General features: G+C 41.5%; 1 protein-coding gene across 1 annotated transcript in view; it reads left to right on the top strand.

Moving 5' to 3' along the window:
• LOC126092703 (dynein beta chain, ciliary-like) overlaps window positions 1-23,030 on the top strand; it is an 863,310-nt gene that overhangs the window by 825,413 nt on the left and 14,867 nt on the right. Inside the window, 1 exon segment of the mRNA XM_049908426.1 lies at window positions 2,528-2,701. Within this exon segment, the coding sequence (XP_049764383.1) occupies window positions 2,528-2,701 (174 nt within the window).

The following is a 23,030-nucleotide window of genomic DNA, read 5'->3' as shown; positions in this document are numbered from 1 at the left end:
ACACACCAGGAACCGCGGTGTTGGCTGTCGAATGGCGCTAGCTGCGCAGCATTTGTGCACCGCCGCCGTCAGTGTCAGCCAGTTTGCCGTGGCATACGGAGCTCCATCGCAGTCTTTAACACTGGTACCATGCCGCGACAGCGTGGACGTGAACCGGATGTGCAGTTGACGGACTTTGAGCGAGGGCGTATAGTGGGCATGCGGGAGGCCGGGTGGACATACCGCCGAATTGCTCAACACGTGGGGTGTGAGGTCTCCACAGTACATCGATGTTGTCGCCAGTGGTCGGCGGAAGGTGCACGTGCCCGTCGACCTGAGACCGGACCGCAGCGATGCACGGATGCACACCAAGACCGTAGGATCCTACGCAGTGCCGTAGGGGACCGCACCGCCACTTCCCAGCAAATTAGAGACACTGTTGCTCCTGGGGTATCGGCGAGGACCATTCGCAACCGTCTCCATGAAGCTGGGCTACGGTCCCGCACACCGTTAGGCCGTCTTCCGCTCACGCCCCAACATCGTGCAGCCCGCCTCCAGTGGTGTCGCGACAGGCGTGAATGGAGGGATGAATGGAGACGTGTCATCTTCAGCGATGAGAGTCGCTTCTGCCTTGGTGCCAATGATGGTCGTATGCGTGTTTGGCGCCGTGCAGGTGAGCGCCACAATCAGGACTGCATACGACCGACGTACACAGGGCCAACACCCGGCATCATGGTGTGGGGAGCGATCTCCTACACTGGCCGTACACCACTGGTGATCGTCGAGGGGACACTGAATAGTGCACAGTACATCCAAACCGTCATCGAACCCATCGTTCTACCATTCCTAGACCGGCAAGGGAACTTGCTGTTCCAACAGGACAATGCACGTCCGCATGTATCCCGTGCCACCCAACGTGCTCTAGAAGGTGTAAGTCAACTACCCTGGCCAGCAAGATCTCCGGATCTGTCCCCCATTGAGCATGTTTGGGACTGGATGAAGCGTCGTCTCACGCGGTCTGCACGTCCAGCACGAACGCTGGTCCAACTGAGGTGCCAGGTGGAAATGGCATGGCAAGCCGTTCCACAGGACTACATCCAGCATCTCTACGTTCGTCTCCATGGGAGAATAGCAGCCTGCATTGCTGCGAAAGGTGGATATACACTGTACTAGTGCCGACATTGTGCATGCTCTGTTGCCTGTGTCTATGTGCCTGTGGTTCTGTCAGTGTGATCATGTGATGTATCTGACCCCAGGAATGTGTCAATAAAGTTTCCCCTTCCTGGGACAATGAATTCACGGTGTTCTGATTTCAATTTCCAGGAGTGTATTAGGAGAAATCTGTGGAACTATCAGCCACTCGTGTACAATTCAAGCCCATACATTAATCATATGCCTAGACTCAGTCACATAAGAAACTATATGTGGCATACGTAGACTTCTTCATCCTTGCCAAACTGCAGAAATTTTCATAAAAGCCAACAGAGTATAGCAGCATATACTGTATGAACAACATGAACAATGCTACTAAACCACGAATAACTCCTGAAAAAGAAACCACTTCAGCAGCACAGACAAAACAGAAAATAAAGAAAGCTCTAAAAGATGACAACAAGAAGAAAACTTCAACATGAAAGAAAAATCGTTAAATAGAATTAAACAGAAAATAATGGAAGAAATAGTGATGAAGCATAATTTTTAAAAAGATAAAATATATGTATTTAAAGTCAAAAGAAATTTTGTAATAAATGTTTAAGTAAATTCTTGTTCATTGTTATTACCATGTAGCTGTTGGCTAATCTCTGGGCAGTTGCATCACACATATTTGCATGATTTTCAAAGTGTTATTTAATATGCAAGCATAGGAACCAGTGGTCATTGCCAACCTCAATAAAACACTTCTTCGTATGTGAAGGTATTGTGACATTTATAAAGCCAACATTTCAGCCTTCATCAGGATGGTGGTTTTTATATATAGCATGATGATAATGCTGCCTCATACCCAGAAACATTTTACTGAAGATGTCAAGAAATATGTTTATGTTGTTTGTGTGTCAAAAAGAAAACATGTTTCTTTGTGTTAAGACTCAAGTTTGCTACATTACCTAAGTAGTACAGACAGCAAAACCACTTTGTTTAAAACTGATAGATTTTCTGGAAATATCTTACATAATTAAATAAACAAATGTGGGCAAATGAAAATTAAACATGCTGTCATAATATGTTATGGCAAATTATCTAGTAAAAAAGTATTGTGAAGTAGAAAAGAGGGATTTTTAGGGGAATTTTATGTCCATAAATATGTTATAAAGTGAAGCACATTCTAGTCTATTCCCTTACAACCACATTATTTGTATAACAAAACTAATATAATAAGGCTACTGGACACCTAAAAAGCTGTACCCTTGCACTTACACTGTGTATCACTACTCATGTGTAGTAGTTTGTGTTCCTTCAGAACAAGCTTCAGTTTTGTTCAATGGTATGTATTTTCAAAGATTGTCTGTATAACAGCCACTGTTTACACATGCAAAATTTGAAATTTCAGGGTGAGCTAACAATAACGAGTGACATGGAAGACTTGGAAGCGGCACTCTTCATGGATACAGTACCAGCCTCATGGACAAAACGAGCATATCCATCCATGCTTACTCTTGGGCCTTGGTTTGTAGACTTTCTACTTCGCCTTAGAGAACTTGAGGAATGGTCTTCTGACTTTCAGGTAATTTTTTATGAAAAAAATGATTGTGCTGCTATAAGGATTACATAAGTTCATGTGTATAATCTAATAATCTTTACACTGATAAAAGTGCTCTTCCTGTTTCTTGAAACAAGATTTATTTAACTTAATATATTAGGCAATTTCATGTGAATAAAGTCTATTAATATTTCACAAAGCTCCACAACCAGTATGCCATATTATTTTGTCATAAATTTAGTAGAAACTATGCAAAAATCATAAGAGAGAAAACACTATTTTCTGTTATGGTTTTTGTTGTTTGCAATTACTCCATGTTTTTGTAACTATCTTACTAAACATGGTAAGATAACAAAAGAATTAGATGTTCAGAATCTTTTTTATTTAATAAGGGTTAACCCAATGAAGTAGAAAAATCTACAAAGGCTGTTACTAACAACATACAGTGTGTATGACTTCCGAATCAGTCATTTGTTTGTTTGTCAACATAAACATAATAAACAAAACAGTTTACAAATAAGTGACTGATACAGTAAACTGTTTTGTTTATTTGTTGTTGTTGTGATCTCCAGTCCAAAGACTAGTTTGATGCAACTCTCCATGCTACTCTATCCGTGCAAGCCTGTTCATCTCCGAGTAGTTACTGGAAGCTACTCCTTCTCAATCAGCTTACTGTATTCACCTCTCTCTCTATGATCCCCCCCCCCCCCCCCTTTCTCTACAGTACTAAGTTGGTGATCCCTTGATGCCTCAGAATGTGTCCTACCAACAACCAGTTCCTTCTTCTAGTCAGATTATACCACAAATTTCTCTTCTTCCCAATTCCATTCAGTAGCTCCACTTTAGTTCGTGCTCTACCTATCTAATCTTCAGCATTCTTCTGTAGCACAACATTTCAAAAGCTTCTATTCTCTTCTTGTCTAAACTGTTTATCATCCACATTTCACTTCCATACATGGCTACACTCCATACAAATACTTTCAGAAACTACTTCCTGACACTTAAATCTATACTCGATGTTAACAAATTTCTCTTCTTCAGAAACGCTTTCCTTGCCATTGCCAGTATACATTTTATATCCTCTCTACTATGACGATCATCAGTTATTTTGCTCCCCAAATAGCAAAACTCATTTACTACTTTAAGCATCTCATTTCCTAATCTCAATTCCCGCAGCATCACCTGATTTAATTCGACTACATTACATTATCCTCATTTTGCTTTTGTTGATGTTCATCTTATATCCTCCTTTCAAGACACTGTCCATTCTGTTCAGCTGCTCTTCCAGGTCCTTTCTGTCTCTGACAGAATTAAAATGCCATTGGCAAACCTCAAAGTTTTTATTTCTTCTCCTTGGACTTTAATTTGTACTCCAAATTTTTCTCTTGTTTCTTTTACTGCTTGCTCAATATACAGATTGAATAACATCACGGATAGGATACAACCCTGCCTCACTCCCTTCTCCACCACTGCTTCCCTTTCATGCTCTTCAATTTGTTTATTTTTATGAAATCACTAGACATATACAAAGTCTCCCATAAAAAATACTGACAAACTTTTAAGAACAGGTTCCTTATATAGAAATAAGTAAAAAATGTCAGTAAACATTGGCTCTAAAATGCATACCTTAAAAGATATGAGCACTTGTTCTTTTTCGATACCGTGAAATAGACCTTATCTACTGCAAGGTCTTTGCTTTCCAGATTTCTGGAGGAGGAAGTAGTGACCAAAACAAGGAAAAAGCCTAGTAAACATGGGGTCTAAAATGCATACTTTAAGAGCTATGAGCCCTTGTTCATCTTCACTAGTGTGAAACACTAAGGTTTGCATTTTAGAAAACATGTTTATTAGACTTTTTTTGTTTTGATCCATACTGCCCCTTCCCAAAATATGAAAAGAAAGAGCTTGCAGTAGAATAGATGTGTTTCATAGTGCCACAAGGACCCATAGTGCAAACAAGGACCCATATCTCTTAAGATACATTTCATAGTATTGAAGATGAACAAGTGCCCATATCTCTTAAGATACGCACTTTAAAGCCCTTATTTACTGGCTTTTTTTTTCCTTTTTCTCCTTCCTTTTTTTGTGTAAGGTATCTCTTCCTAAAGTTTGTTGTGGCTTTTGTGACACCCTGTATTACCCTTTCTTTTTGTTACAATACTGGAATGTCCATGGTATGATACAATAATTTACGGAGCGACAGTAACAACTCACTAAATAATTGTTCACAAGAAAAAGACAATGTATTTGAGAAGAATCATCCTTCGGAGCTAAACAGTACACATATACACACATACATTTTTGCAGTTACATTATCCTGGCTGGTAACATTGTAAGGGAACTGCATCTCAACCGGGATAAGGGGGTTGTGTTGAGGGTATTGGGTAAGGGGAGGAAGGAGGCAGGGAGGTGTGAGAGGGAAGGTTGAGGAAGGGTGACTGACAACTGTTAGTGAGATGGAGCAGGCTCATAGGGTGGGAGGAGTAGACTGGGAAGAGGAACACTGCAGAGAATATAGTGTGAGTGCAGGATGAGTGAAGTTAAGTTCATGGGCAGGAGTGGATGTGGGTGTTGTGCAGGGACTAATGGAGACTGAGGCCATAAGGACTGCAGTATCAAAGGATGTGTTGCAAAGACCTCCCCAGTCTACATAATTAGAAAATTTGGTGTTGGGAGAAGGATTCAGATATGGCTTGTGGTGTTGCCTTGAAATCGAGCAAGTTGTGTTCACCAGCATGTTCTACCACTGGGTAGTTGACTGTCACTGTGGTCTTGGACACAGCTTGGAAGTGGTGATTCACTTGAGTGGACATCTGGTTGGTGGTCCTGTTCACATAAAATGCAATGCAATGCAGAAGGTGCAGCAGAGCTGGTATATGCTGTGACTACTTACACAGTTGACCCTGCCATTGAAAGGGTAGGATAAGCCTGTGACTGGACTGGAGTAGGACATGCTGAAGAGATTTATTGGTTAGGTCTGGCACCTGTGTCTTCCACAATGACATGACATGTAAGACAAGGGTTTGGGACTAGGTGTGGCTTAATTAAGGATACTGCATAGATTGAGTGGGCTGCTGAATACCATTTCATGGGGAGTGGGTAGGACTGAGGGTAATTTGTTCCTCATGATGATAAGTAGTGACACATGTGGTTGGCTACACCTCCAGTGGAAATTCCAAGATAACAGGTACCCCCTACATCCATATCTACAAGACTACTCTGCAATTTATACGTAAGTCCCTGTGAGAAGATTCACCAGACCACTTTCACCCTACTGGTATTTGCCCACCACCAGAGTGTTTAAAATAATCCTGTCATGGGAGTAAGTTAAAATGAAGTGTTCAGAAGCTTGGGTTACGCAACTGAGTCAACAACTTCATGAATGTTCTGCCGCCCTGAAACTCTTCATACTAAGTTTTACCTTGATTATTATCTTAAGGTCATCCTCCCATAGTTCCTTATGCTGTGGACCTGCTATGCTGTGTCACTTCTTGTGGTTTGTGACTTTGTCTCCATAAGCAGAGGTTTGAGGGCTGTAAGAGAGCTCACATCTATGCCAGCTCACTAAACGACGTAACTACCTTTTAAAGAACTCTTCTGTATTTGGTTGTTCTCATATTTAACATTTAAATGTTAGCTGACAAATCTCTTATTACTCGGAACAACATAGCTGCAGTGAATCTCAGAGCAGAACATAAGAGAATGACATTGTGCTCACGCTTCTTCCATTGTCTCTACTCAAATCAAAACTGAAGTGCAAACAGTGGAAGTTTTCTACATGATAACCACCTACACAATGTTTTTATATGAACATCTTTCATCTGACTGCAAGTAAGAGGTGGAACAACTTGTTACACCACAAATCCCCCCGCTGAGATGAAATATGTCGTGTAAAATAACTTGCTTAACGTATCCACAAAAGGTGGAACAACCTGTTCTACCACAGATCCCCACACTAAGATGAAATATGTCACGTAAAATGACTTGCTTAACTGATCACAATCTTTTTACAACCTCCAAATTTTGATACATTTTGACCCTTATTAAATCAATTTCTCTTGAGGCTGAATTCAGTGTCATTTCTTCGCACAGTCCAACAAGTCTGAGCATACGTCTTAAGTCAAACAGTTTGCATTTATGATTACTAGGCTCAACAACAATTTCATTTTCTATTTGGTTATGCAGACCAATACTCAATCTACAATACTCTGCTACCTTGGAATATTCTTGGTTTCCCAGGTAACTTTTAAGTGACTTCGGCTTATTATCCATGTTCTGTTCTTACCTTAGTTCCTTACAAAACCTCTTCAGTTTACCTTCCTCATCAACTTTGATCATTGTAGCAAAAATATGCAGACCCTCTTTATACAAGTCTCATTCTCATTCCCGTCTTCTACACTTCTAGGTAAGTATCAGAAACTACATTTTCAGACCCATTAAGCTACTTAATATCATACTGCTGAATATATAAAGCCCAACAAGTTAAGTCACGGATGCTTAAGTTTGTAAAACTGTCATGCCCTGTGATCACTGTACAGAATCAGTTTGTGCCCCAGCAAATACAGATGAAATCATTGCAAACCAATTATAACAGCCAATGTGTCCTGTTCTGAAATGCAATACTTCATTTCTGATTGCTGCAATGATACACTAGCAAAAACTGTACTTTTATGAACCTCTTCCTCTCCTTCCTTATCCACCTGAAACAATTGCAAAGCAACTCCAAACCAACACGCATCCATCATTAAACAAAAAGGCATAGTGCAGTCTGGATGGTGAAGTATTTCACTGTTAACTGTTACATAAAGCTTCCCTCAGTCCTTCGAATGCTGTTTAACACTCTGAAGTCCACTTATAAGATTTGTCTTTCGTAACAGATTTCTAAAGCTTGGAGCATTGTTACAAAACAACAATAAAATCTTAATAGACCATGCCCTTCAATAGACCCTAACCTTCAATTTTTTTCTGACGGTGAGAGCTTTAAATTACCTTATATTCTTAATTTTCTCCAGACCTGGAAGAATTCCTTCCGCAGCAATGATATGTCCCAAAAATTTCAATTCCCTTTTTACAAATTCACTCTTAACCAACTTGTAGCCTGCTCCTCCTCGTGCATTAGTCCCTCTGCTCTTTCCAGATAATTAATAAATTTATTAATCTCATACCTGGGAGCAGCAATTATTTTGTTGTGCCAGGCTTCTTTCCATCAAAAACCACTACATTCTGCTCTGGCTCTAAGTTGTTAGTGAGATATAATAAATTAGCATCCCACTTTAAAGCAAATCTTTTCACACCCTCCTTTCTACGATTAAATTTTTCTCCAGCCCAGAAATTGTTGTCAGTTCGATCTGCTTTTGTTTACCTCAATATTCTTTGAAAAACACATCTTCAAACTTTTCCAAAGTAATGTATCTTTCATTAGCAATCATACTCCAGGTCCCAGCTTTTCCCATAAAATTTGATGACATAAAACCAATCTATTGCTTGTTGGTGCACAGTCTTGGTAACACATTTTCAAAATCATTCCAAAATGTCTTGGGATGCACATGCCCAGCAGGATCAAAATGTAAGAACTGTCTGTTAGTAATGTAAGCCACTTCAGCCAACTCTCTTATCACACTACCACCCAAACTGTTAGCACCAACTTTTATATTATGTTCTACTTTAGTTAGTCTGTTGTTATGATCATGTGATTCATTTGCTACCAGGCCACCTGATCAGTCAAATGATCAGTACTAGCTTCTACTACTTCCACACAACTTTTACAGCTTTTAAACGGTTTTGACTTTTCCTCATTGATTTTACTATTGTATGCTCACTTTCACATACACCTAGAACTGTAGCTACTTTGTGCTCTGCTTTCTGAATGTTTTCTTGGATCTGATCCTTTCTTTGCTTGCTTCCATTATCTACCCTTTTTTATAGTCTCTGTTAATTACTTTCTTGCACTATCTCTCTGTTAATTACTTTCTTACACTATCTGAGGATTTCTTACAATTTTTTTAGTGAGTTTCAATGTGGTCTCTTTGTTTACACGAGTACCCTTGGTGGATTCACTACAATTCGTAGGAACTAAGTTGGAGGAGGACATCTTACATCTATTCATTTGATCAACTAATACAAAAACATTTTCACACCCTCCTCTTGACAAAACACGTTCATACTCACTAGATTAAGTCTTTTTGTGGTTCCACATCATACATTTGACGTTGCATTATCTCATTAGGCCCTAACTTTCTGACATCTGTCACACACACTACTCTTTTCTGTACATGCTGTTAAAGATAACAGCCTCACTTAACTTGGTTATACATTTCCTTTCCCCATTGTTACCAAACTTTTGTGTATAGTTAGTTAACTAATCCACATGTTGCTCAGAAAAACAAGCTTTCTGTTAAGTTTCAGTGTTCTTTCTCTTCCTGAACAAGATGCCTTTAAGCAATCTATAATACTCTGCTACCTTTGGATATTTTTGGTTTCCCAAGTAACTCTACGTACTTTTTATTTAATGAACAATATTTTGAGCAGACTGACAGTGTTGCTATGGGTAGCCCTTTGTCTACCATAGTAGCTAACCTTTTTATGGAAGACTTCAACAAAAAAGCACTTCAGTCAGAGGCGTTGAAACCTAAATGTTTCTGGAGATATGTGGACGACACTTTTGTAGTTAGGCCACACGGAGAAGCAATGCTTCCTTGATTTCTGGAATATCTTAACTCCCTCCATCCCAGCATTTGCTTCACCATGGAAGTAGAGAAGAATGGAGACCTCCTGTTTCTTGATGATGTCTTGGTCCGCAAAAAAGAAGATGGTTGCTTGGGTCACAGTGTGTTTCGCAAACCGATTCACACTAATCTGTACCTACGAGCAATGAGCTGTCATCACCCATCTCAACGCAGTGGCATGTTGTGGGCTCTGGTTCATAGGGCTAGAATTATCTCTGATGCATGGAGCTTATCAGCAGAGCTTAGCCACCTGCTTTCTGTATTTGTACAAAACAGTTACTCTGATAAACAGATCCATGGTGGGTTTAAACCTGCATGCACTAAAGCTCAAGAACAGCCAGAAGAAACAGAGAACTCAAAGAGGGTGGTTCTTCTACTGTATGTTAGTCGCGTGTCCTTTAAGATTGGCAGGCTAATCAAAAAACATCAAATAAAATGTGTCTTCCGCCCTCCAGCACGTGTGCAAACTATGCTGGGTTCTGTTAAAGATGACCTAAGGAGACCAGGAATATATAAAATCCCATGCCAGTGTGGGAAATTATACATTGACCAGGTGTGTCACACTGTTAAGGATAGATGTGCTGAACATAGACGTCACACCACAGACTGAGCCAGCCAGAGAAGTCTGCAGTGGCTGAACACTGTCTTGACATGGGACACAGCATGAACTAAGGAGAGGCAAAGATCCTTTCATCTGCTTCCAAGTACTGGGAATCCATCATTAAAGAAGCAGTCGAAATTTGTATAAGTAATGACCTGATCAATAGGGGCATGGGATTTCAATGCACAATGCAGCAAGGCATGGGAACCAGCACTGGTGGTACTAAAGCATTGTCGGCTGCAGTCTAACGAAGCGGAGTCAATACGGACAGAGAATCAAAGTCCACACATTTAAACTGGGCACAGACACACTGCCTGCATGCGTGCTGGGCCACAATTTCAGTCGTGCTTTTCCTGCGCTGTGAATGAGAAGCCTGTGGCCCATTTGTACGGCAAGGGGCACTGGATGTCTCTGTACTCTGATTTGTCTACAATGATGTGATACCGTAGCCTTAGCCCTTGGCGCCTGCGCTCTTCTAGCGAGTCAGCGTATATATTGGTGGGCCATTGCAGCAACACGTCAGTAAGCACCTGAACATGACAAGCAGCTGTTTCGTTGAAAAATTGTGCAGCTTCCACAACATTATCCAACGCGATGTCTGAGAACCATTGAAGTAATTTCTTACAACTTCCCTCACTTTGAGAAACTTTAACCTTGACCTTTTCATGAAAAGCCTTCAATTCTTTTTGCCATGTTTCCTTTAGATTAGAAACCTGGTTTCTTAACTTAGTATCAGTTTCAACTTTGAACTGTAAAAGCTCACCAGCTAAGTCATTAATAGTACCAGACTGTTGATTAAGCTCACAAGCTAAACCATTTATGGTACTGGACTGCTGACAATTTTTCTATTAATATCTTGCTTATTACCACTAGCTAAATTTTTATTTGCTTCATTAATGCTAAGCACTAATGGTGCTGACACCTCCTTTACAATTTCCTGTTCAATTTGCTTTACTTACAACATATCAAGTTTGGCATCTGCCTCTTTTGTTTCCTGTTCATTTACATCACCCTAGCTTATGTCATATAAATCAGAATCACTGAAGTCAACCAATCTATTATTAAAATCTATCCCACAGTTACATCTGTTAAAAAAATTTGTCCCTGTTTCTCTCTCACAATTGTAGATAGCTATTGTAAATTAGGAAATGAAACATCGTTAATTTCTAATTCATCCATATTTCTCTGTCCTGTTGTCTGACTGGCACTTCCATCAAACTGAATCACATCCTCTTCCTTCACAACTACAGAATTATAATTCCATTTTAAAAAGTCTTCTGATATGAGCAAATAACAGATGGACTAAACATAACTTACCTCTATTTGTCGACTGTAGTCTCAGCACACTGAAACTGCAGATCTGCCCTCTGCCTCCAGCTATCTCAGTTCATGGGCTCCCATCTACCACCAACACTGTAAATGCAATTGTTTAGATAGCAGCTCCTGCTGCATCCATCATCCTGTCTGCTGATGACTGTTTCATCACTCGATGATGGCGCCTGCTGCAGTGCATGTGGCGAGCAGTCACAGGCAGATAGGGGTGGAAGTGATGACGAGGTAGTTTGGTATGCTGTCCCCCTTCTCGTGAGAGGCTGGAGGGCAGAACTGGGGATGGTGTCACCACAGCAATGTTCTTGTCAACATCAGCGTTTAGCACTGGAGGCGTTAGCAGGGGCGTCGGAGGGGACGGCCGCACAGGACGTGCAGTGGAGGTGGCAGTGGCTGTGACATTAGGTGCAGTGGGAGCTGCACTGGTGACTGCATTCGAGGAGTGGGGGCGGAAGCAGAAACCCACACAGCAATCCAACAGGCAGTGATGCCCACTGTGGCGTGGACTGTAATGTCTGTGATGAAGGAGTGAGCATCAGTAGCAACAGGGGTGGGAGTGGTGGTGGACCCTCTTGAACAGGCCCACCTGTGCACAGCCACAGCTAGTCGAAATGACAGGGTGTCCATCCATCAGGAGTGTAGATGACACAGGGGCACCAGCCCCTGTGACCTCAATGATGGTAGGAACCCAGTTCAACTGGCAGCTGAAACCATGAACCCAGACAGGCTTACCCAGCCGGGATCAGCACAAGAGCCAGTGACACTGGGCGACACAGCATTGCGTGCAACAAATCTGAAGGTGGTTGGCATCCATGTAGCAGCTCCACTAGGCTCTTGTCCTCCACCAGAGTGAAACAGTACGAACTCAAAAAACAGTCTAAAGCAGCTTCAGGAGATCTGCTGGATACATACATCCGCATCTGAGTTTTAAACATCCGAACCATGTGTTCAGCCTCACCATTAAATTGAGGATGAAGTGGGGGAGCTGAGAGATAAAGAACACCACTAGCCTGACTGAAAGATGCAAATTCTTGAGAAACAAACTGGGGGCCATTATTGGTAACCACGGTACACGGAAGTCCTTCAATTGCAAAAATCTTAGACAGGGCTGAAATAGAGGCCACCATGGACTTGGATGGGCAGAGTACCATGTACTGAAATTTGGAATAGGCATCCACTACAATGAGCCAATACTGGTTTAGGAAGGGCCCAGCAAAATCACAATGTAGACCCTCCAATGGGCACTGCAGTGTCGGCCAGGAGGAAAAAGACATCTGCGTGACCGCCTGTTGCTGAACACAGTGAATGCAAGCAGCAGTACCGCATAATGTTTCCATCTATGCCCAGTCATTATACATGCCAGCGGGCCCAAGTTCTTGTGCAAGACTTTCCCCAATGAGCGACATGGATAAGCCACAGCACATTAAGGTGTAAGGAAGCGGGAATCACAACCTGGGGAGCAGTGTCCTGTGTAGCTAACAAAAGAACCTCGTTGAACAGAGAAAGGCAGTGCTGGAGAGTGAAGTATTTATACAAGGAATCAAAGGCATGGCCTGGGGGTTTTTCCAGCCAACTGTGCTGCACAAAAGAGAGCACCCATCTAAGTACAGTATTTATTCACAGCAATGGTTGAAGCTAACGTGGCACTAGTGATGGGAAAACAATTGACCACATTCCAGTTCTCAATATCTAAATAGAAACAAAGCCACTCGTCCCAATCGAATGCTGGGTCCAGCTTGATCAGAAGGCGAGACAAGGCATCGACATTGTTGTGTTGTGCCTTGAGCCAGTAATGGGTCTGATAAAGATAATGGAAGAGGAAGAGAGCCCACTGCTGCAACAAATGCACTGCCTTGTCTGGCACGGAAGCTGAAGCAACCAACAGCTTGTGATTCGTGATTAAATGGAACTTAGAATCATATAAGAAGACATGAAATTTCTTGAGGGCAAACATAATCGCTAAAGCCTCTCTTTAAATCTGAGAATATTGCCCTGAGAGGGAGTTTAAGTCTTAGAAGTGTAAGCAGTGGGTTGTTGAGACCCACCATGTATTTTTGCACCAACACTGCATCAATACTGTACTGAGAGGCATCTGTAGCCAAAACAAGATGCTGAACCAGCTGAAAAGTGGCCTGACACAAGGCAGATTGAAGCTTAGATTTAAGCAAAGTAAAAGCTCAGTCACCAGCTGGCGACCAGAAAAAAGGCACATTTTTACGCAAAAGTGCGTGCAGGAGCTGAGCTACGATGGTGCTCAGCTTTATCTAGAAACTCCTGCAGTTCCTTAATGGTGATAGCCACAGCAAAGCTGCAATTGCGTCAATATGGTAATGCAATGACATGATCTCTCTGTGAGAAACCTCAAAACCTAGTTACTCAGTTGACTGCTGAAAAAACTGAGATTTGGCAACACTGCACTTGAGACCTGCAGACTGCAAAACAGGAAACAACTATCAGAGATTTCTATGGTGACCATTGGTGGCAGAACCCGAAAAAGTGATATTGTCTAGGTAATCGATGCAGCTGGGCACAGAGGCTGTCAGCTGTTCTAAAAAATACTGAAAAATTGTGGGTGTGCTAGTGACACCAAAAGGCAAGTGTTGATATTGGTACAGGCCAAAAAAGGCACGTTGACAACAAGAAGGTGTGTAGTGCCCATATCCATTCCAACAAATCAATCTTGGAAAAGTAGTGGGCACCTGATAATTTTGCAAGCAACACATCAGGGTGGGGCAAAGGATACGTATCTATCATAGAGTATGCATTAATCATGACACTGAAGTCACCATGGAGGCAAAGCTTATCTGCCGGCATCTTAACGATGACCAGTGGTGTAGCACATTCACTAGAAGAAATAGGCTGAATGACAATGAGTGATGTTGGATGGTCTAACTCGATCTTGATAGAGTTTTGCAGCATGACAGGCACAGGCATGTGGCACATCTGAAAAAGAAATGAGGGTGGGTTCATTCTTTCATGGTAATGTGGGCCTGAAAACCGATAGCACAACTGAGCCCAGGGGAAACCCATTTAACCCAACTACATCTGTCACATGGGAATGATCCACAACATGGAAGGTGTGAAGATGAACAACAGATGTTTAAGAGACAGGAGCAGAGAACTGATCTAGTATCGGAATCTCCTGTTTATTGTAGCTAACCAACCTCTGTGAAACCTGTGTGAGTGGAGGGGAGCCCAAGTCCATGTGCGTTTGTGCATTTACCAGAGTCACTGCAGCTCCTGTGTCCACTTGCATTTTTAGCAGTTTATTAAACACAAACAACTCCATAAAAAATTTGTTCGGGAAACAGTCATTGTAGAGATATAGTTTATATCCATCAGTACTACTGTGTCTTTGCTGCCCAATATGATGCTAGGTCAAAGGTTGTACCGCTGCAATGGCTTCCCGGTCATTATGAACATTTGCAGTGTGCCAAACAGGGGTTGACAGACCAACTTCTGATACCTCCCCACACAGAGCAATCTGATCGTCTGTGGCCCGTGGCACTTCAAAAGACTGTGCTATACTGTGCACATCCGAAGGCCTCGCGTTCTCACATTTGGAGTACCAGTACAGGGGCCAGACGAAGAATAACATCACACAGTATGTGATCAGCATAGGATTCTGGGCATTTATGACAGCAGTAAGATTCAATAGGCATCACAATGACATGAATGCTGTCACAATAACAGGTTCAGGTTCAGAGAAGCTTGTAGATTTCATCAAATGAGAAGCTGGCCAGTTCTTGTAAAGGAGCAGTTTGGCACAACAACTGACAAATACAGGGCAAAATCCAGGAAGGAATTAAGCCCTACACAGGTTTGCATCTTCCATGTGAAAAACCTGGAAATGTTGGTGTAACCGTGTCTCGCAGGAATCCCACTCTTCTGCCATCATGTGCCAGAAAGGGCGACACTTGCACTGGTGGGAGAGTAACCTGCCATGAACATGCAGATGCCACTTGATTTAAAGCAGGAGCGAGAGCCTGCTGTTGTTCCACAAAAGCTTGCTGCTGGGCAGTGATACATTGGAGTATTTCTTCCATCAAGAAGTTTGTCAGGCAACTTAGCACTGACACTAACATGCAAAGAAAAGTAACCCTCACTCATTGCTGAGTTTGCTATAGCAAGAACAAACATGATTTATGGAACACAGTAATTTAAAAAGCAACACATAAGATACACTGAAGTAAAGCTGTGCATAGCACTGAACACATTGACTGGACAACAGTAATACAGGTTGTAGAATAGGCCAAGCACTCATTTTCGATCACTTAAATAATACTGTTTCTTTGTCTGCTAACAAGAGCACACCAGAGACTGACCCAAGTGGTCTCTCTAAGCGGGCCTGTGAACTGTATGGATGCTCAATCTCTGAAACCGCGCACGTCGTGAGTGAAGGTACATCACAGTAGCGCTGAAAGTATATCCAAAATTGGATTACATTAACAAAGCACATTGAATTGTCACATAACTTATAACAATATACTGCTCAAAATTGTATCAAACGTTAAACAAACCTACTTAGGGAATTCTTTTGCAAGAGACAACATAACTCCTAAAGAAAAATTACAACCTTCTCAAACAGTAAAATACATTACACTGGAATCAGCCAGATTTGCCAAATCCTGGTAACTTTTTCATAAAACTTCAAAATACGCTGTGAGAATATTGCTGGCCAATATATTTCTCAGATGCAGATCATCACCTCCTGAAACACAGATACTTTACACACAGTCCAACGGTGTTTCACATACATGGAGTTAACCAAGTTATACAACCAACACTTGCTATGATAGGTCAATGCCCTCAGAAGAAAGCACAGTCAGAAATACAGTCCATTAACAGACAGAGATAACTACTAGCTATTTTTAATATGATGAGGCAGCATCAACCTTAAGCCACTAACTTGTGCTGTGCCTCACAATATGCATTAAAAGCCAATAATTTTTAGCAAGAATGTACAACAGGAATGCAGAATTCAATGAGGGCTGCATCAGTTAAGCTGACAATCATCATGCAAGAACAGTCCCTCGCTGCTGTCTGCCACAGTACTATGTGGCAATACCTGTTCAGTCATCACTTCCAGGCAAACATAGCCACACTTAGCAGCCTGCTGTAATGAGTGTCTGTAAAAGTTCTCCCACTTGGTGGACACTCGCATTCCATTCCCTAGTTCTTTGTTGAAACACAGGCTAGCCTAAAAATGGTGCCTACTGCACAGTTCTGGGTAACCAGCATACCATCTGACTGTCCCAAAATGATATTTCTTTCTCCAAGCGCTACCACTCTGCTCTCAAAAATGTTTCTGCCTTAGGCAACCAGTAACTGCATCTCCCTCACCACAGTCAGAACTGTACCGACTCATTCAACTGCCTCTCCGTAACTCTACATCTGCTCTCCGCACACACCACATGCCCCATCTATCACAAGACATTACGATATCTTTTCCACAGAAGTGCTCCACTTCAGTAGTGCCAACCACCGGCATGTACTCTCCCCCTTAATTCCCAATCAAGATCTGTGACTGACATTAATCCTCTGGACGGATACTGGGCTTAATTTGGAAAGGTTAGTGAGTAGGTGATCCCTTCTTTGGGTCAGTTAATAGTACCGTCACCACATTATTAACTTTTGGACCTCAAACAGTCCACTAAACCATGCATGAGCTTTTCCGCTACCTTATCCAGCTTTTTAGATGTGCCCGAAGAATGTTTCTTTTTTTGCTCTTCCACTGAACCACAAGCTCTCAAGGACCCGACTGCTGCAGCAACAGGTCCATAATGGATCAAAGGTTGCTCAGTGGGGTGACTGTCTTCAAGCTCAGCAGTAATTCTTACATCTTTCATGCTTTGCTGTACTGAAGGCAGTCATCAACCATGGGAGATTACAATCCCAGCTTTCACTGCGTGCACACACACACACACACACACACACACACACACACACACACAATGAAAATCATCTTGTCAGATCTAAAACTTAAAGGGACGATATAGTCACTTTGCAACACACTGAAATCTCCAGCCTAAAAGCTTAGGCCAGAGTCCACGATCATCAGCAAAAATAGAGAGCAGCTCTCAACATAAATTTAGTTCTGCCCATTCATCACAATCGAAAGTGCTTCATCTAAAGTGTGGTGTACAGTGATTTACATTGGACCTTTTGTTGGAGTAGAAGGACGAGGAGAAGGAGATTAGTGTTTAATGTCCTGCTGACAGTGAGGTCATTAGAGACGAAGCACAGGCTTGGATTAGGTAAGGATGGGGGAAGGAAATCAGTTATGCCCTTTCAAAGGAACCATCTGCCTGAAACGATTTATGGAAATCAAGGGAAACCTAAATCAAGATAGCCGGACACTGGTTTGAATCGTCATCCTACCAAGTGCAAGTCCACCACCTCACTTTTTCTCTGGAGTAGGAATCCTTGTGTGAGGAAAAAGTGCCTTATTTGGATATGGATCAGGTCACTTCATCCTTCCAGAGTGAGAGACAGAAGGAATGCCACAGCTAGATTGTTGGCTTCACCAACTGCAGCATATTGTCTATCACTACCAGTGAATTCTCCTCCCACCAGCAAAATGACAGCCTGCAGGGGAGTAGCACATTGTGTCATGGCATATTCCCTGCAGGCCACCTTGATGGCTACGTCTGCGTTTTCATTTCCCTGAATTCCTACATGCCCCAATACCCAGCAGAATGATACCTGCTTCCCACACAATTGAGGGATGTACAGTTGATCATGTATCAGCTAGACTATTTTCTCTGGTGGGTACATGTGCTGCTAAGATTGTGGGGAACTAAGGGAATCGCAGCAGGTGAGAAGCTGTTTGCCTTGAAGACACCTCATCTGCTTGAGTGCCTTTAGGATCACATGGAACTTCGCAGTAAATACAGTATATTCATGAGGAAGGTAGATCCAAAGGACACAGTTAGGGAACACTACTTAACAGCCAAGGGAGTCCCCTTGTTTGGAAGTATCAGTGTATACAACTTTGAAACTGTGATGCCTTTCTAAAATGTTAAAAAACAGAGTGTGAAACATGAAATCTGGAGTGAAATCTTTCTTATAATATGACAAGTCTAAAATAATTGTGGGTCTCAGTAGGAGACAAGTTGGTAATTAGCTCCAATCATGGTGTAAAACTTTAAAACCAGCCGCACCCATCTAATTCACGGAGTTGCCTGAAGATAATTTGCCTCCAAGTAGCACCACAGTCCTTCTTGGTATCAAAAAATTTAGTTATAAGTTGATGCTGTTGGAGGAAGACTGTTGTATAGGTGCTTCCAGGAGGATCAGGTTGTCAAAGGTGGAGCACACTGAAAGTGACGAAGGAGCTGTGCCCATCCATGCCAAGGTATTCCTCACGCTTCTGGTGAGGACAGAATTATGATAATTATTTGGATATGTGTACCTCTTCCGAAGTTTCAAAAGTGGATTTAAAATTGTCTTTTGTCATGAGTTGGGGAAGTCCTGGCAGCCAAATGTGGTTAAAAAGGGTGAGGAGGATTTCTTTTCTCCTCCCTGTGAGGTGCCGTAAGATGATATAATTGTTTTTCATCCCAGTTTATATTCTGGGGACTTTGATAAGGCCATTGAAACAAGAACATTTTGTTGGTGCTGTTGCACTGTCTGCCATGAGGGTCTGTTATCCTTTTCAGTATCAGAGACAAACACTATTTCAGTGTAGGAAGGTTTCGTTGCTGGTCTAGTGGTGCAGGCTTGCAGCTGTGTTGGCAGTTGCAGGTCCATGTGCCTTGCTCAGCTGTCAAAGTCCGGGTGCCAACACTAGTCTTCTGTATAGTCTACTTCAGTGCTGAGGGAAATGACTTCACGAAACTGGGTGGCTGCACAGCCATAAACGCTTTCTTCACATTGGACCACGAGAGACATTGGATGACTTTAAATTCCTTACTTTCCTTCTCTTCAGCAAAGATAGAAAATTCCTTGCGCCAAACTGGGTGGGATTGAGGGCCATTAACATACATGGATTGGCCAATACATGGAATACGTGGTTCATGAGCAGTGGAGCCCCATCCTTCACACATAGCCTGACTATTATAACCCATGACAGTGAGACTGAAGTGTCAACACTCACAGCAGCACATAGAGTTAGGTACATAGGGCCATCACAATATATTCAGGCAGTAAATTGAAGGTCAGGATAAGGGATAGTGATTCCTGGAGCTCACCCCCAATCCTTTTCATAAAATTCTGAACGTTAGTGACACATTTGCTTTCCCATTAGCATTAGAGTTCTTTGGTATTTATATCCGTAATGTCCTGGGAATTACAACTCCCTTACAAAAATTAAGCCCAGTGTGCAGCCCAATGTTGATAGCATATTCTCCAAGGAGTTTGGCATTTAACAATTTATTCACTTGGGTAGCTTTCAGTGTCTCAATCAGGAGTGTGCCATTGCGCAGCCTCTTGATGGATTTGAGTTATCCTGCAAGTACCTCTACAACTTGATGGCTATAGAAAGGCAACTATTTTTCAAATGAAGCTTTCATTGTCTTTCACATCAATAAATACATTATCTACCATGGGGTTGGTCTGTTACTGTTACTTTCTCTTACATTCACAGCCACCTCACGTGGACTGGCCACATGATGTCTCTTGGGAGTCTGTGTGTTTATACTGTCCAACAGACTTAATGGAACTCCCACAAGCAGCTGGGGGAGTAAGTGTACACCCAAACAGAGACCTGCTTGCCTGGGTAAGCCTTCTAATATTGAGGTGCTGTTCCATCTCAATAGCCAAGGTTCTCATCAGTGTAGAGCACACGTTGAGATTAAGATTTTTTAATAGAGGTTCATACCATATTCATGATCTGTGTGGATATGTTGAAATCCCCATTCCCTATGACACACAATGTTTCTCACTGAAGCATACACAGAGCTTACAGTTAAAAGAGGACTGGCAGTGTTCACCAGTACCCAGACCAAGAAAGCCATGCCCTCCATGTCTGTGTCAAGCAAATGAGTGCTGGACTCCCTGAGGTGCTCACCATTTGTCATGAGGTGCTCACCATTTGTCATGACCCAAGAGGCACATGTCGCTTATTGTTTGTAATGGGTGCAGTGAGCATTATCCTTCTGTGAGAATTAGGTTGGAGGTATCCATTCTGTAGTATTGATGTCAATCACTGTCCTTTTACCACACCCCTGACTCAGGTGATACAGTTGCTGGATAATTCAAAGAAATCTTCAGTCTCATTTCAAATAGGTACCCTACTCATACAATTATAGTTGATGACTTCAATCTACACTCAATATATCAGCAAAATACATTATTACAGTTGGTGGTAGGCATAAAACATTGTCCAAATATGTACTGAATGTTTCCTCCGAAAATTACTTTGAACAACTAGTACAAGAGCACACTCAAAGTGTAAATGGTTGCAAAAACATGCTTGACCTCCTTGCATCAAATAATTCTGAGCAAATAGGGAGCATCATGATGGAACAGGAATTAGTGACTATAAAGTCATTGTATATGGAGCAAGCAGTAAAGGAAAAAAAAGAAAAATTCAGAGTAGGAATTAAAATCCATGGAGAAGAAATAAAAACTTTGAGGTTCGTCGATGACATTGTAATTCTGTCAGAGACAGCAAAGGACCTGGAAGAGCAGCTGAATGGAATGGACAGTGTCTTGAAAGGAGGATATAAGATGAACATCAGCAAAACAAGGATAATGGAATGTAGTCAAATTAAATCGGGTGATGATGCAGGAATTAGATTAGGAAATGAGAAGCTTAAAGTAGTAAATGAGTTTTGCTATTTGGGGAGCAAAATAACTGATGATGGTCGAAGTGGAGAGGATATAAAATGTAGACTGGCAATGGCAAGGAAAGCGTTTCTGAAGAAGAGAAATTTGTTAACATTGAGTATAGATTTAAGTGTCAGCAGTCGTTTCTGAAAGTATTTGTATGGAGTGTAGCCATGTAATAGAAGCTTTCGAAATGTGGTGCTACAGAAGAATGTTGAAGATCAGATGGGTAGATCACATAATTAATGAGGAGGTATTGAACAGAATTGGGGAGAAGAGAAATTTTTGGCACAACTTGACTATAACAAGGGATCAGTTGGTAGGTCTGATTCTGAGGCATCAAGGGATCGCCAATTTAGTATTGGAGGGCAGCGTGGAGGGTAAAAATCGTAGAGGGAGACCAAGAGATGAATACACTAAACAGATTCTGAAGGACGTAAGTTGCAGTAGCTACTGGGAGATGAAGAAGCTTGCATAGGATAGAGTAGCATGGAGAGCTGCATCAAACCAGTCTCTGGACTGAAGACCACAACAACAACAACAACAACAACAACAACAACAAGGTCACTGTAGCAAAACAACACTGTAACATCTGCATCTTCCAGAAATAGATGCAAAATATGTCTATTTAGAAAATCAATTAAAATCACTTGACTCCTTCCTAAGAAACATTTTACACCCCTTCCAATCTGACTACGTAGGTGTAGACCAGTGTGGTTTAAATTCAAAGAAATAGTCTTTATCACAAATGAGAGATATATACCAAATAAATTAATAAGAGATGGTACTGATCCCCCGTGGTGCACCAAACAGGACATAACACTGTTGGAGAAGCAATAAATAAAATAAAAAAAAATTAAATTAAATTAAAAAATATAAAAAAAACACCAAGTTTAAAAGAATGCAAAACCAGCAAGATTGTTTAAGTCTCACAGCAGATATAAAGTCAGAAAATCAATGCACGATGCTTTTAATAGTTACCACAATGAAAATCTTGTCTCAAAATCCGGCAGAAAACATAAAGAAATTCTGGTTGTATTTGAAGTACACCAGTGGCAATAAGCAGTCAATACCATCACTGCATGGTAGCATCAGTAATGTTACTGATGACGGTGCCACTAAAGCAGACTTACTGAACATGGTTTTCTGAAATTCCTTAATCAAAGAAGATGAAGTAAATATTCCAGAGTTTGAATTAAAAACAACATGAGTAACTTAAACACAGATATTCTTGGTGTAGCAAACCCATAAATCAAGGAATAAACGCAAGGCCTAAGGTTCGGATTGTTCACCAGTTAGGTTCCATCCAGAGTATGCATCTTGTACAACCACTCGTTCATCAGAGGATCCATAACCAAAGACAGGAAAGTTGCTCAGGTAACACCAATACTCAAGAAAGGAAATAATCCCTGAATTACAGACTCATACCATGTCAATTTGCCATAGGATTTGGGAGCATACACTGTTCGAACATTATAAATTATTGCAAAGAAAATCATTTAATGACAAATTGCCAACAAAGATTCAGGAAATATTGTTCTTGTGAAACACGACTAGTTCTTTACTCTCATTGCAGTAATGAGTACTGTTGACAGGGGATGTCAAACTAATACTATATTTTAGATATCCGGAAGGCTTTTGACACCATTCCTCAGAAGTGATTGCTAATCAAATTGTGTGCCTATGTGTCAGAAAGGTTGCAGTTCATAATAACTGAAAGAAAGTGGCTGAGTAAAACAGAAGTAATATCTGGCATTCCCCAAGAAAGTATTATAGGCCCTTTTCTGTTCTTAATCGGTATTAAATAATTTTGGAGACATCCCAGTAGCCCTCTTGGATTGTTTGCAGATGATGCTGTCATTTACCATATTGTAAAGTTATCGGATGATCAAAACCAACTGCAAAATTATTTAGACAAGAGATCTGT

This window comes from Schistocerca cancellata, chromosome 7, assembly GCF_023864275.1.
Source record: "Schistocerca cancellata isolate TAMUIC-IGC-003103 chromosome 7, iqSchCanc2.1, whole genome shotgun sequence".
Classification (NCBI taxonomy): Eukaryota; Metazoa; Arthropoda; class Insecta; order Orthoptera; family Acrididae; genus Schistocerca; species Schistocerca cancellata.
The sequence above is the reverse complement of the archived record's forward strand: the minus strand, read 5'-3'. Positions and strand labels throughout refer to the sequence as shown.